Source organism: Phacochoerus africanus, chromosome 6 (genome assembly GCF_016906955.1).
Source record: "Phacochoerus africanus isolate WHEZ1 chromosome 6, ROS_Pafr_v1, whole genome shotgun sequence".
Classification (NCBI taxonomy): domain Eukaryota; kingdom Metazoa; phylum Chordata; class Mammalia; order Artiodactyla; family Suidae; genus Phacochoerus; species Phacochoerus africanus.
In genome coordinates, this window is record NC_062549.1 from 75,997,229 (window position 1) to 76,012,427 (window position 15,199).

Consider the following 15,199-nt stretch of genomic DNA (forward strand, 5'->3'; position numbering starts at 1 on the left):
TCAGAGCCCTAAACTATAATCCCAACTATGTGATGGTTATTGAGTAGATTTTGCAATATAGACTTATTATAGAATACAATTGTATGTTTTCTTATTTTACCCTTTTACTGTCATCCTTTTATACTCCAGGTTTGATACAACTGTATTTCTATTAAAGTATCTCATAGTTTACACTTTTTAGATTTTTACTGTCTTCACTCTGGAAAGGGCTCCCCAAATTTTGTTCCAAAAAAAAAAAAGTTTAATAATTTTATCCTAAGTTCTTAAGTAAAAAGATCAAGGCTCAATATTATCCACTAAGGCAGATGGGTGATATAGAATAGAAATCTTATCCTAGGGCTCAAGAGACTTCCAATGGCTCAAGTGGATTGTGTTTATTAACATACCTTCTCAGAACCAATACACTTCAGAAGCATAGACCTATCATCAGAAAAATGTGGTCACACATCACCTACATGCCCTAAGTGCAGTAAGTCATGATAGAACTTTCATCATTTGATTTTTCAAAATGTAGGCACTACTATTCTCCAGTGTTGTTTTTCTTCGTTTTTCTTTCTCTTTTTTTTTGACTGCACTGGTGGCATGTGGAAGTTCCCAGGCCAGGGATCAAACCTGTGCCATAGCAGTGATCCAGCCACTGCAGTGACAACACCAGATCCTTAACCTGCTGACCCACCTGGGAACACCTTTCCTGTGTTTTTTAATGAACAGAGTAATATTATCGGTCTTTTTCCAAAAGTATGGAATAAAAATTAGTTTTTTATTATAAAAATTAGAATGGAAGAACTAACGGTTGGACAGCAAGACCCTGGATTTAATTTCAACATCTGGTTTTCAACATTATAGGAAGGCAATAGTGGTTCTGTGCCATTTTTATTTCTTCAGATTTTTCCTCTCCTAGGATTCTCTCATATTTGTTATTATTTGAAGCTCTGGTCATGGCTCTGAATCATTTTTGCTCTTTTTCCTCCCCTAACTCTGCTTCAAAACTTTTGTAACTCATTTGCTGCGAAGTCTAGAATCTCTTCTGCAAGGGAGCTTCCTGGGTGGGCCGGACTGCCGTGGACCGGAAGGATTACTAGGGAGTCCTTACATTGCTAAGAAAGAAGTCTTGCTAATTCGCTATATAAGCTGAGTGGAGTGTCAGAGAATTTTCCTTTTCCCTGATGAATTTAAGAGGTTTGTATTTTGACCTGACTCAGTGATTCTGTTTGGGTCGATTACTTTGTTACCGTTTTTTTCTCCATATATGAACGTTGCACCTAATTTTCCCTGTAATCAGTTAAAAAAGCTCAGCTGTTGATGTTTCAACTCTTTCTGCCAATAACTGCTGGGAGTGATTTAATGCAGCTGGAGAATAAACTGACAATCATTATAGCCTGCAAAGTGTGGAATATTTTCATTGCACTGTTGTGGTGGACTGATAATGCTCGGCGGATGAGAATTGGGGGGGGGGGGAGCCTGTGTTACGATAAGAGAAGCAGCAGTGTAAAAGTGGGGGAGTTCTGGGGCAGCTTAGGGCCGCTTACCCAGTCAACGCTTCTCCGGGGCTTGTTTTCATAGGAGTTCACTTTAAGTGCTAAAGGGAAATGCTTTCATCTGAGCGGGATTTTTGTGCTTCGTTCAGATTGTTTCCCCATCTGATAACAACCCTCGCTGAGTAACAGCACAGATGTGGCTCATTTGCGGAAGATGGAGGCAGAGGAGAAAAGCGCTGGGCCGGGGCGCGGAGGGGTAGGTGGTCAGTGATGCCTGCACGCCCGCCCGCTGGGTCTTCTCTTCCCTCCCAGCCCACCCGAGCCGCGGCGGGCTGCCCTCCGCAGGGCGATGCCCTCACCTTTCCCTCGGCGCCGGTGCCTGCCGGGCGACTTCTCCCCGTCGGTGGACTCGCGGCCCTGCAGCAGCCCCTGCGAGCTCCCGGGGCCGACAGGGAAGCTCTTCCTGGGGGGCACCCCACCCCGGGCCCTGCGCCTTCCTCGCCGGCTGGCCTGGTGCTCAATAGACTGGGAACAGGTGTGCCTGCTGCGGCGGCTGGGAGCCGGGGGCTTCGGCTCGGTATACAAGGCCACCTACCACGGCGTGCCTGTGGCCATCAAGCAGGTGAGCAGATGCACCAAGAACCGGCTGGCATCCCAGCGCAGTTTCTGGGCCGAGCTCAACGTCGCTCGGCTCCGCCACGCCAATATCGTGCGCGTGGTGGCCGCCAGCACGCGCACACCAGCGGCCTTTGACAGTCTGGGCAGCATCATCATGGAGTTCGGCGGCAACGTCACCTTACACCAGGTCATCTATGGCGCTACGGGCTGTCCAGAGGAGGACGGGCCTCCCTGCAGTGCTGGGGAGCAATTGAACTTGGAGAAGTGTCTCAAGTATTCCCTGGATGTGGTCAGTGGCCTGCTTTTCCTGCACTCCCAAGGCATTGTGCACTTGGACCTGAAGCCAGCGAACATTCTGATCAGTGAGCAGGACGTCTGCAAAATCAGCGACTTTGGTTGCTCCGAGAGGCTGGAAGATCTGCGCTTCCGGCCTCGGCACCACCTGGGCGGCACGTACACCCACCGAGCCCCCGAGCTCCTCAAAGGCGAGCCCGTCACCCCAAAAGCGGACATCTACTCCTTTGCCATCACCCTCTGGCAGATGACCACCAGGCAGGTGCCTTACTCAGGGGAGCGTCAGCACGTGCTCTACGCGGTGGTGGCCTACAATCTCCGTCCGTCCCTCTCGGCGGCAGTCTTCACCGAGTCCGTCTCTGGGAAGAAACTGGAGGACATCATCCAGTGCGGCTGGACGGCCCCTGCGCAGCAGCGGCCCAGCGCACAACTCCTCCTGTTGGACCTTCGCACTCTACAAGCTGAACTGGGCTGACCCGAAACGTGTGGCCGGATAAGCATTTGTCTTTGTTGCTGTTCATTTTTAACAAGAGAAGATGTAGGCAAAAACAAAAACAAAAAACATTGAGGTAGGATGGATTTTTAGAAAATAAAGTTACCAAAAACTCCTTTCACCCCAAATGTTTTTCCTAAGACAAACAGCAGAACTAGAAATCTAGTGGTGTCTCTCCTTCTCCCTTTACGGAGCTCTGTGTTTGCTTCAGAGCTACTGTGCTTCCTTTCAGTTCCATAGTACTGCACTTAACTCAAATTTGTTATTGGTCTGTTAACAGTTTACTTGCTCCCGTACAAATAAGCTAAAAAACAAAGATTAATTTTTCCCTCCTGCTCGTCCCCCAAAACTACTTGTTTCTAATGATCTTCACACATACAGTTCACAAGTTGAGGTAAGCTTGTTTTTAAAAGGAATGATACTTTAAATGATTTCTTGTGATTGTGATATTTTAAAAACTTATACGTGCCATGAGTAGAAATTTTGCTAAAACACTTCTAAACTGGGGCCCTTTTCCTGTTGTTTGGACTCAAAAGTAGACGACAAAACAAAGATTATGTGATGGGAGAAAATATGATAGCTCTGCAGCAGAGGAGAATTTAACATTTAGCTGGAGGAGAACAGAGAAGTGGAAGCAGATCTCCCAGTCTAGACATGGAGGGCATGGCTACGCATAGATTTTTGACAAATGAGGTGACTAGATCTTGTCATGAGGACAAAACTGACTTCTATTTAGCAACAGTTTCAGCAAGGGCTTGATGTAGAAGCTGTGCTTGGACTGTTAAGAAGGGAGAAGCAAAAAACTTTGAAGGGGGTTAAGATGCACAGAAACGTTTTGAGATTTGTTGGTTTGGTTTAGCTTACTTTTAGGATAAAGGAAGTGAGTTTATCTGTGACAGAATAAAGAGGGGACATAGAGAACTGATGAAGTTGATGAACTTGCAGAAGAAGTAAAAAGTAACGCCTCTGCAAAGAGATTGTACGTAGCCTTGGAGAGAAAGAGCATCTCTTCTTGGATGTGAGCAAAGGAGGGCCAGAAAACGGCTAGCATAGATGAGATTTTAAGCAGAAGAGGGACTGGGAAAATTCACATCTGTGGGCTTCTCTTTGCCTCTCTTAAGAGTGATGGAGGGGAGTTCCTGTTGTTGCTCAGTGGTTAACGAACCCGACTAGTATCTGTAAGGACACAGGTTCGACCCCTGGCACCTCGATTAGTGGGTTAAGGATCTGGCATTGCTGTGAGCTGTGATGTAGGTGGCAGATGAGGCTTGGATCCCCCATTGCTGAGAACGCGGTGTAGGTCAGCAGCTGTAGCTCTGATTAGACTGCTAGCCTGGCAACCTCCATATGCTGTGGTGCGGCCCTAAAAAGACAAAAATATTTAAAAATTTTAAAAAAGAGTAATGGAGGGAGTTCCCAGTGTGGCTTGGTGGGTTAAGAACCCGACATAGTCTCTATGAGGATTCAGGTCTGATCCCTGACTTCGCTCAGTGGGTTAAGGATCCATCATTGCTGCAAGCTATGGCACAGGGTACAGATGTAGCTCGTGTCCAGTGTTGCCATGGCTATGGCTCAGGCCAGCAGCTGCAGCTCTGATTTGACCCCTAGCCCAGGAACTGCCATATGCCTCAGGTGCAGCCCTAAAAAGAAAAGAAAAAAAAAAGAGTGATGGAGGGTAGGGAGTCTACAGAGTGAGGTCATGGTTTATAACCATTCTTGAGGGAAGCAAAATGACCATGACCATGATCATGACCATGTAGAATATCGGTACAGTGTTGCCGGCTCTGTCCATGAGGCTGAGGGGACAAACCAGCCATAGACCAATAAGTCCCCCTGTTTATTGTAGCAACAGGGGTTCATGCTGGCAGGTTTAAAATACAGTGGATCAAAAAAAGTCACAGTACAAAGTTCCCGTCATGACTCAGTGGTAATGATCCTGAATGGTACCCATGAGGACCTGAGTTCAATCCCTGGCCCCACTCAGTGTGTTAAGGATCCGGCATTGAGTTGCTGTGAGCTGCAGTGTAGGTTGCAGACAAGGCTCGGATCTCGTGTTGCTGTGGCTGTGGTGTAGGCTGGCAGCTACATCTCCAATTCGACCCCTAGCCTGGGAACTTCCATATGCTGCAGGTGCAGCCCTAAAACAAACAAACAAACAAAAAGTAACAGTGGGTTAGTCTGTTCTTCCAGGAGCATTAAAAGGAAATTCTAACTATGCTGAATACCTTATTCCAGACTGACAGCCACACAAAGATCCCTAATAAAAGCATTAAAGTTAGGAATTTGGGAGTTCTCATTGGGATGAAGCAGAATCAAATCCAACTAGTATCCAAAGGACGCAGGTTCGATTCCTAGCTTCACTCAGTGGGTCGGAGATCTGATGTTGCCATGAGTTGTGGTGTAGGTTGCAGACTCAGCTTGGATCCTGTGTTGCTGTGGCTGTGCTGCAGGCGGGCAGTAGCTCTGATACAACCCCTCGCCTGGGAACTTTCATACACCAAGGGTGAAGCCCCTATAAGCAAAAAAAAAAAAAAAAAGTCAGAATTTGGTTCCCTAAATGAGCATGGAACAGCTTAAACTCAAATATCTTCCCTTCCCTTCTCCTGAGAATCATAGAGAGTCACAGAACAAGGGGAAGGACTTGGTAAACTCCATAGTCAAGGACACTAGGAGAAGGAAATGTACAGACTCCAGTGTCAGTAGTGATACCTAATGACTGGACAGAACCTATAAGGAAAGACTGCCAGGGGACACAGGGGTGGCTCAGGGGAGGACCCAGGGCCTGTCAGTGGCAGATTTCAGAAAGACTTGGCAAAGCCAAATAGATGCTCTAGAGGCCGGATGGTCACGGTGGGGTACAAGAGTTGAGGATGAAATCCTGAAAACAGGAGGAGCTCAAACGGAGCTGAGCTGCCAAGAGTTGGGAGAGAAAGAAGGGACAGAAGTGCTAAGGAGGGTCTAACCACAGCAGAGCTCAGGAAGAGGCAGCAGAATGAGAGGGGCACTGGTGTGAGGGCAGGAAACACAGGACAGGTGAGCCTGTTTGCTTGGAGGGAGAAAAAGGCGTGCCTGCCTGGAGAAACCCACTGAAAGGCCCTTTTTGAAGGAAACAAATATGGTATTTGTGGTCGCAGAGAAAGGGCGTCTTTGAAAGGTAGGAAGATAACCCTGATGGGAAGCAGAATAAATCCATGGATGTTCATTTGTAACTGCTTAGAGCCATAGGAAATTATCTAAAGTAGGCAAATTAAGTCAGAAGCAAAAGCATATTTAACAGTGCAAAGATAAGTATTAAAAATACCACTGACTTTGGGTTAGAGGACGGGAAAAGAAGAGAGATGCAAACTGTCACTGTTGTCACTGTCCATTCAAGTAAGCCTGCAGAGATGGTCTAAGATGGAAGACATTATATACGGGGAAACAATAAAAATACAACAAACACGCTTCCTCAAAATTAGAAGTACCAAAACAAAAGGCAAAAGAACCAAACACAGGCTGAAAGACAACCATATAAACCATACATGCAACATAATACAAAATGGCAGAGTTAAGAGCAAACCTGTCATTTCATTAACTGTAAATGGCTTACCTTTCCTATTAAAAGAAAATCTCTGTGCTTTGAGATCAACTCCTCTTTACTCCAAAAGTAGGAGCCACAATTTTATCATAAGATAAAATGGAATTGAAACCAAGGAAGGAGAGTTAATAATTTTAAAGAATACAATTCACTAAAGAAGTAAGAGGAATAGCTGTGAACCAAATACTATATAACAATTTCCACAGATTAGAAAAAGCAAGCAGGGTAAGGGCAAATTAACGCACTGTTTTCAGGAGACCAATTTACTTCTCCCTGTCCAAAACACATTAGCTAGACACAAAACAAAGGGTCATGCAAAATCAATAGGATACACGTGATTGTCACAGAAACATTCAAGGCCCTCCAAAAATAAATACAGCATTTCAAGCACCCATCAAAATCTGACCTCTACCCTGAAGAAAACCTCAAATTCCAAAACCTAAAAATAGTAGACACAAATATAATTAAAATTTTAACAAAATAAGAAGCTCCTTTTCTGTTATTTTAAAATTCTTAAGTAACTGTCAAAATGAAATGCACATGAAAACTCCAGGCACTCTCCAGAGCAACAATAATGAAAACACATATTAGAACACATGGGGAAACAGAGTCAAAGAAAATTTGTAGTCTCAAGTTAAACTGAAAAAGAATAAAAACAAATAAGAATGAAAAATGCACGGAGGGATATTTTTAAAAACAAGAATTAAGCAGACAATGAGTTAAAAGAAGTAGAGCTAAATAAATAAATGAATGAATAAGTAAATAAAATAGTTTGTTGACTAAAAATCAATAAAACAGACAAATCAGTAGCTGACTTAAATAAAAGCACATATACACAAAATTAGAAGTAAAGAATATAATCAAAACTTTTTTATTTTAAGAGAAAACTTTGCCTAACTCTATGGGAATACTGAGGCATTCCTACTGACCTCAGGAACAATATAAGAATGCCCACGACTGCCACTACTATGTGTTCAATGTTTTATTGGTCAGTGAAGTGAGAAAAGGGAAGAAAAGCTGTGGTATACAAACTGTAAAGAGAGAGAAAAAACATTGTTTGCAGATTCTATTTTTAGAATGTATAACTAAAACAAAACAAACGTAAGTATTAATAGAAAAATTCAAGTCATGAGAAGACTGTGTAAGTTAGCATGATATAAAATTAATATGAAGTCAATAGACTTCAAATATGTAAATAAAACCCAGAATTTATAAAAGAAGAGGATTTCATTTACACTAGCAGTGAAAAAGATAAAATACGCTGTCACGCATCCAGGACCTGCATGGTTGGTGATTCCAGGACCAGAAGATACCTGGCCAGTGTGGGAGGGATATTAGTTGTACCCAGGAGGGTTGAACAGTAAACATACTGAGGATAATGAGAGCCAAATTTTGTAAATGTTTGAGAAGGAGACTATATGTATAGAGAGGGAAGTCTAGAATAAATCATACTGTGTTGGTTTGAAACTGGAAGTATCAGTGTGAACTTATAGCTTTTAATAAAGATGGATAGAGATTTACAGCCATAGAAAGAGGCATTACTGTTTGTGGCCATGTAGTATGCCTATCATGTTTCCTAGCTCTGTCTTTTGCCTGACAATGACATTCTGGAACAAACTTAGCATGAGATTTTAGCTTCTAAATTCTGAATTTTTAGTTTCTGAATTCTTAATTATCCACAACAGAAGGAAAGCTGGGCTTCTTGGAGAAAAGAAGCTTTCCAGAGCAGGGGAAATACAAAATGAACCTGGAACATCTAATGCCCCAAATAAGGAAGTGCTCCACTTATGACAAGGACATGTCAAAAGAACATGGAAACTAACTTGACAGGTCTCCACTGACCAAACCTTAAATTAATAATAGCAAATAAATTAGAAATGAATAATTATAGTGATTAAATAAGAATCCATACAGATAAAAATCATTAAATAAATAAGGGAGGAAGGAAAGCTGTACCTTACAATAGAATGCCAACTAATATTAATTGCCAGTAAGTACAAAGTACCTACCATTTATCCTTACAGTGGAGGAGTCCTGCTGACATCCAGTGTAAGCCATCTTAATCAGGTTAATATCACCAGTAAAGGGACAAATTGACATCACATGCTTCCTGATATGGTACACTGAGGAAAACTCAGCACCATTTCTAAGGTATTCCTATTGGAGGTATTACTTGGTATATATATATATACCAAGTAATATATGGTATATATATTAGGATAGTGTAATTGGGATGATTTTTTAAAGGGAAACCAGAAAAGGTAACTGTGAAATATAATGTGGTGCCCAATGCTGACAAAAGGAGATAGTTATTAAGTGTACTTATTCCTTTCCTTTACATAAACCTGATCATAAAATCATTCTTATGCACCTATTCAACAACCATACATTTCATCATCCAGTGTATCCTCACCACCATGCCAGACATAGTGGGGAAATCAAAAGCATAAGACCAAGATTTGATATTATATTCTAGTTGAAAAGGTCATGCAAAACAAAATTTATGGTGTTGTGGTTACCAATTTCATTACTGGTATATTAAATACCTTTCCAAAATTTTAAATTGCCCGGCAGGCTTGGAAAATATTGGAACTTTCAGTGAATGGTGAAAGGCAAAAGGAAAAAAGAAAAAAATTCATTGATCTCTCTCTTCTCCTTCAGCAGATAAATGTTTTAAAGCATTTATTCACAAGGACAAAAAAAAAGAGAAAAATTATGGGAAAAAATTTTTTGGAAGCTGGCAAGTACAGTATGCCCTAGAAATCTCAATCCTGAGCCAGCACTAGGAGAACCTGAGATGCCACCTGAGTTGTACCATAGAATGCCCCCAAATTCTTAGCATTGACTGTTTAAGTTTAGAGAATCTGGCAACCAAGCTAATAACGTCTAGGCATGGAAATACAAATACTTCAAGATAATAGACCTCAAGATACTGATGATGGGGTGCCCCAATAAAATAGCCAGAATAGCCTACAGTGAAACTTTCATATTTTTTTTTTGGTTGTGCCCAAGGGCATGTAAAAGTTCCTGGGCCAGGGATCAAACCTGTGTCACAGCAGTAGCCAGAACCACAGCAGAGACAACACTGGGTCCTTATCCTGCTGAGCCACTGGGGAACTCAAAAAAAATTTCAGCTATCCTTAAAGAAATAAAAAAGGAGATACTGATTACTTGAAAACACCAAGATTCTATTTTTTTTTTGTCTTTTCTAGGGCTGCACTCACAGCATATGGAGGTTCCCAGGTTAGGGGTCTAATTGGAGTTGTGGCCACTGGCCTACACCACAGCTCACAGCAAGGCCAGGGATCAAACCTGGTTCCTAGTTGGATTTGTTAACCACTGAGCCAAGGTGGAACTCCAAGATTCTATTTTTTTTAAGCCTAGAAAACAGTATAGGGCATATGGAAGTTAAAGCTATAATAATATGAATTAAAAATTCATTAGTAGGAGTTCCCGTCATGGCGCAGTGGTTAACGAATCTGACTAGGAACCATGAGGTTGTGGGTTCAGTCCCTGCCCTTGCTCAGTGGGTTAAGGATCCGGCGTTGCCGTGAGCTGTGGTGTAGGTTGCAGACACGGCTCGGATCCCACGTTGCTGTGGCTCTGGCGTAGGCTGGTGGCTACAGCTCCGATTCGACCCCTAGCCTGGGAACCTCCATATGCCACGGGAGCGGCCCAAGAAATAGCAAATAGACAAAATAAAATAAAATAAAATAAAATAAAAATTCATTAGTAAACCAGCTATAATGAAAAAAATAAAAATAAAAAATTCATTAGAAAAATTGATACATAAAGATAAATAAATTTCTTCAGAAAGTAGAAGAAAAGTAAAATACATTGCAAACAGCAAGAAAAGGCAATTGGAGGCTCAATCTGGGAAGTATACTATCCAAATTTTAGACATTTCAAGAAGAGAAAACATGAAAAACAGGAGAAGAGTGTCAACAATTTAGGAAACAAAATTTTCCAGATTGAAAAGATGTAGTACTGATTTCCTAGACAATGAACGAAATGCCCTACAAGAAGACGTCACCATAAGACCTTAGAACACTAGGGGTGATGAGAAATTCCTAAAAGCATCCAGGTATTTTTTTTACAAAATCTAGATCATGTACCAATGATAAGGATCCTAAGATAACAGAGGCCACTACTTACAAAATTCTGAAGAAAAATCTTTTCCAACTTAGAATTCTATACCCAGCCAAACTATCACTTGAATTTACACGCTGTCTAAAGACCTCTCCAGGCATGTGAGGTCTCACAAATTTACTCCTGTGCACCCTTTCTTGGGAAATTACCTGAGGGTTTATTCCACCAAAGCAAGAGTATAAACCAAAAAAGAAGAAAACAGAATCCAGGAAAGCAATGCAAACAAAACAGATGAAACAAACAAACAAAAAAAGTATTAAGTTTAGGGGACATGAAAATTTGGGCAATGCAAGAAAAGTAAATGTTGCATAACAGATGGTTCAGTTCAGGAGTTCTGCTGTGGCTCAGTGGTAACTAATCCGACTGGTATCCATGAGGACTCAGGTTCAATCCCTGGCCTTGATCAGTGGATTAAAGATCCAGTGTTGCCATGAGCTATGGTTTAGGTCACAGACACAGCTCGGATCTGGTGTTGCTGTGGCTGTGTTGTAGGCCGGCAGTTGTAGCCCAGATTTGACCCCTAACCTGGGAACTTCCATATGCTGCAGGTGCAGCCCTAAAAAGACCAAAAAAAAAAAAAAAAAAAAAAAAAAAGAAGAAGAAAAAGAAAAAGGTTCAGTTCAAAATAGCCTTGTATAGCTCTAATGATGCAACATTGTATGTTGATCTAATCAAAGCTATAACATAAAAATGATGGAAGGATGCATGAAGGGAATTATGGTTCTAGGTAACAGGAAGAGTGAAAAAAACAACTAAATCATAATCTTGTGATGACAAGCATCACTAAATAATACCTAAAACTTAAAAAGAAAAAACCGTCCAAATAAGCTCACTATTAAGAGGTGCAGACTTAGACACCAAAAACTATAGCAAAAGAGAGTTATAAGTGGTTGCAAGACTCCAAGAATTGGTGTGGCATCCTAGAGGGATTTTGGAGGGCAATAATTCCAGTGCAACTCTCTGACTCTTTAGTTGACGTCTTTGTATAAGTGATGAAAATCAAAATTTTAAAAATGAACAGAAGAAATTGAGTGGATGGGTGTGACTCAGGAGAAGGTGGGTGATAGGGATTTTTTTTTTTTCTTTTTAGAGCTGTACCTGCAGCATATGGAAGTTCCCAGGCTAGAAGTCGAATCGGAGCTACAGATGCTGGCCTACACCACAGCCACAGCAACACAGGATCCTAGCTTCATCTGTGACCTACACCACAGCTCATGGTAACAATGGATGCTTAACCTACTTAGCGACGTAAGAGATCGAGCCTCGATCCTCATGGAAACCGGTCAGGTTCGTTTCTGCTGAGCCACAACAGGACACCCTGGAACATGTTTTAATGTGCTTTTTCTATAAAAAGAATTTTAAGAAACAAACAATATCAAAGGGATTGAACTAAATATTCCTTTGATTACTCTGATATGTGTGTATCAACTCACGTTATATAGAAATCCATAACAGAGGCCTAAAATAGTATAGTCTCCCTTGAAAACCTAAAAGAAAAAAACAAGCCGCCCATTCAATTAAGGAAAGCAGAAGCAGCCATGAGAAGGACTAAACTAAGGCAGGACAGCTTCCTGAACGCTGCTGAATAGGGCATCAAATTACAAAGAGGGAAAACCTAAAGGTCCATGGAATAATAGAGTGCAGCCAGAAGAAATTTAAAGGGAAAGGAGAAAAAAACCTGACAGAATAGTGGCAGCCAATGCCAGAAGCCAGCCCCCTTACAGAGGAATCAAGTTACAGAATTTCCCTGACTTCAGAACTGTTAGAAGATTTTCCCCCTTTCAGGAACAGTGAATCATATCAGAACACATTGTACAGTCAGTCTGACCAAACAGCTGTCAAACACTGAATAATCTTTAAGTAGCTTGAGCCGCGTAAGAAGTTTCAATTCTGCCACAATATGAAAAATACAAATCTTTTTTTAAGACAGAAAAATGACCTGCTTTCTTCTCTATTTCTCAAATGAATGTCTTGACAAGGGTCACCCTAACCTACTCTGGGTAGCTCATATAGTTAATTGTCTCCTGGAGTGCATTTTTCCACAATTATTTTAAAATTTCCTGCTATTGTAACCTGAGCTAGAATAACCCATTACCAGGACAATTTTGTTTCTGCCACTGAGTCAATTAAATTCAGGCTTGAGTATGCAGTTAGTGTACTCTTTAGGATCTTCTCTTTGGGCCATATTTTGGGCATTCGGGTACTCATGAGCCCCTCCACTAGGGTGTCAGGAGAGAAAATGATGGAGAGGCATTCAACAGTTTATTTTTCTATTCTCCACCAGGTCCACTATCCAGTATGGCTTTGATATATTTGAGGACAACTTTCAGGTCTTATTTATCTGCATTCTTCCCACTCTACGTATTTTACAGATCCCTCCTTAGGCAATAAAAATCCAATTTAAAAACCTTTAAAAATTTTTTTTTCCTAATTTTTTTAAGGAGGGTCTCAGAGTCAGACCTGTAGTTGGCACTCGGGCATCAATGGGAGCAGAGGGAGCCCCCGGCTGGTGTTTTATTTATACAAAGGCTCAAAGACTTCATGGAAGTGATCAGTAGATGTTGCAGCTAATCGTTGGCCTCCGCCCAGAATTCCTCTGCTTCTCTCCATCCAAAAGACGAAAAAGCAACCGGGCAATAACGGTTTCTCCTTAACTAAGGAGAAGCTGTTCAAATGGAAAAGAAATTTACCCCGAAGAGGTTGTCAGAGCAGAGCAGCCTACGCTACTCACAGAGGTCTTTGGAGGCGCCTTCCCGGAAAAGTTGCCCGTGGAGCGGGTGGAGGGTGGTTGAACAAGTTGAGAGCCGAACACTTGCGGTGAAAGAGGCGCCAGGGGGCGCTGCTGGCTAATTGCTCGGGTTCTCCCCGAACGCAACTGTGGCAGGTGTCTGCTGGGGACACGGGAGGTGTCAGGACACTAGTCACAGGTGGCTGGTGCCTCCCAGCAGAGGGAAGGTGGGGGGGTCCCTGACTGTAGTTGGGGCAGCGCAGCCTGAGCACGGAGGCTGCGTTGGTGACTCTTCTGTCTGGGAAAGTGGAGGAAACCAGAATGATTCAGTCATGCTTCCTGTTTTTAAGGAGCTTTTAGCCTACCACCAACAGTTTTACTCAAACTATATGTTTTTTTAAAATACTTTACATACCACATACCAAAATCACTTCCAGATGGATTAGAGAGCATCTGTAAAAGTGGAGAAAAGAGAATTGAATAGTTAATACAAATTTGCAGAAGGGAGGGTTTTTGAAGCTTTTATAGAAGCAGTGAAAAAAAATGTATAAAGGAGGTTGCCAGATTAGTTACATAAGAATTATAACTTCTGGGTATTAAAATCTGAATATATAAAATATGGACAATGGGCTGATAGAAATATTTGGCCAAAATGTGACTGAAAAAAGTTAATTTTTTTCTATAAAGAACACAGATGAATAAAAATGAAAAATTATCATCCCTTAGTAGAGAAATGGAAAAAAAAATCTAGAAAAGTTAATTCCCAGTAAAGAAAATGCATTTAGGAGACAAATAAGAAAAGGGAAAATGTTTTCTCACAAGTACTTGAAGAATTGCAAATTAAAAACAGGGTGTCTTAAAAATACAAAACTCTGAATGCTCATGAAGTTGTAGTAAAACAGGATCTTCCATACATTGCTGGTGATAGGATAGAATGTAATTTTTTTGGAAAGCAGTTGCAGTTTGTCACTGAATATCCAGAACCTCAAAAGAATTTATACTCACGGACTCAATAGTTATGTTTCTGGAAATGCATCTTAGAAAATTCTACAAAATATGCATTTTACTTAACAGATTGTTCACTAAGGGCCATTCATTCTGGAGAAAAATTCAAAAGAAGATAAATTCCCAAAACAATTAAATAAATTAAAAGAGTTGCTTCAAAATGTTATGATGGTGGTAATAACATAGGAGTACCTATACTACATTGCAAAGTGAATGGGGCTGATTATGAAACTATATATCAGTTTGTTACCCTTTTAAAATCAACAACTTTTCCTTAAAACATAGAAAGGAAAAGACTGAAAAGTTGTATTTGTCTTGGGCTGCTTGTCTGGGGGTCTGTGGATGTCTATTTTTTTAAATTTTCCTTTTTTTCCAATTTTTAAGCATTCTTTATAATATAAACACTTACTTAAAAATGAACAGCCACAAAATCACCTGTATTTCCAGACACTAATAATGAACAATCTGAAAAGGAAATTAAGAAAATAATTCTATTTATAATACCTCAAAAAGAATAAAATACTTAGGAATAAATCTAACCAAGGACATGGGAGACTTATACACTGAAAACTATGAAACATTGCAGAAAGACATGAAAGAAGATATAGATAAATGGAAAGACATCTCATGTTCATGGACTGGAGACTTACTAGAAAGAATGTCTATAGTTCTCAAAGCAATCTACAAAGTCAACACAAACCCTATCAAAATCCCAACGGCAATTTTTCAGAAATAGAAAAATTCATCCTAAAATGCATATGGTATTTCTAGGGGCCCCTAATAACCGAAACAATTTTGAAAAAGGACAAAGTTGAAAGCTTCACACTTTCTGTTTCCAAACATATTACAAAGCCACA

The 15,199-nt window shown here is 41.1% G+C and overlaps 1 protein-coding gene across 1 annotated transcript; it reads left to right on the forward strand.

Moving 5' to 3' along the window:
* Positions 1-1,660: 1,660 nt before the first annotated feature.
* Positions 1,661-2,999, forward strand: MOS (MOS proto-oncogene, serine/threonine kinase). Its single transcript, XM_047782965.1, has one exon. It carries the CDS (start codon positions 1,828-1,830, stop codon positions 2,863-2,865), a length of 1,038 nt encoding a protein of 345 aa, XP_047638921.1. The 5' UTR covers positions 1,661-1,827; the 3' UTR covers positions 2,866-2,999.
* Positions 3,000-15,199: the final 12,200 nt, after the last annotated feature.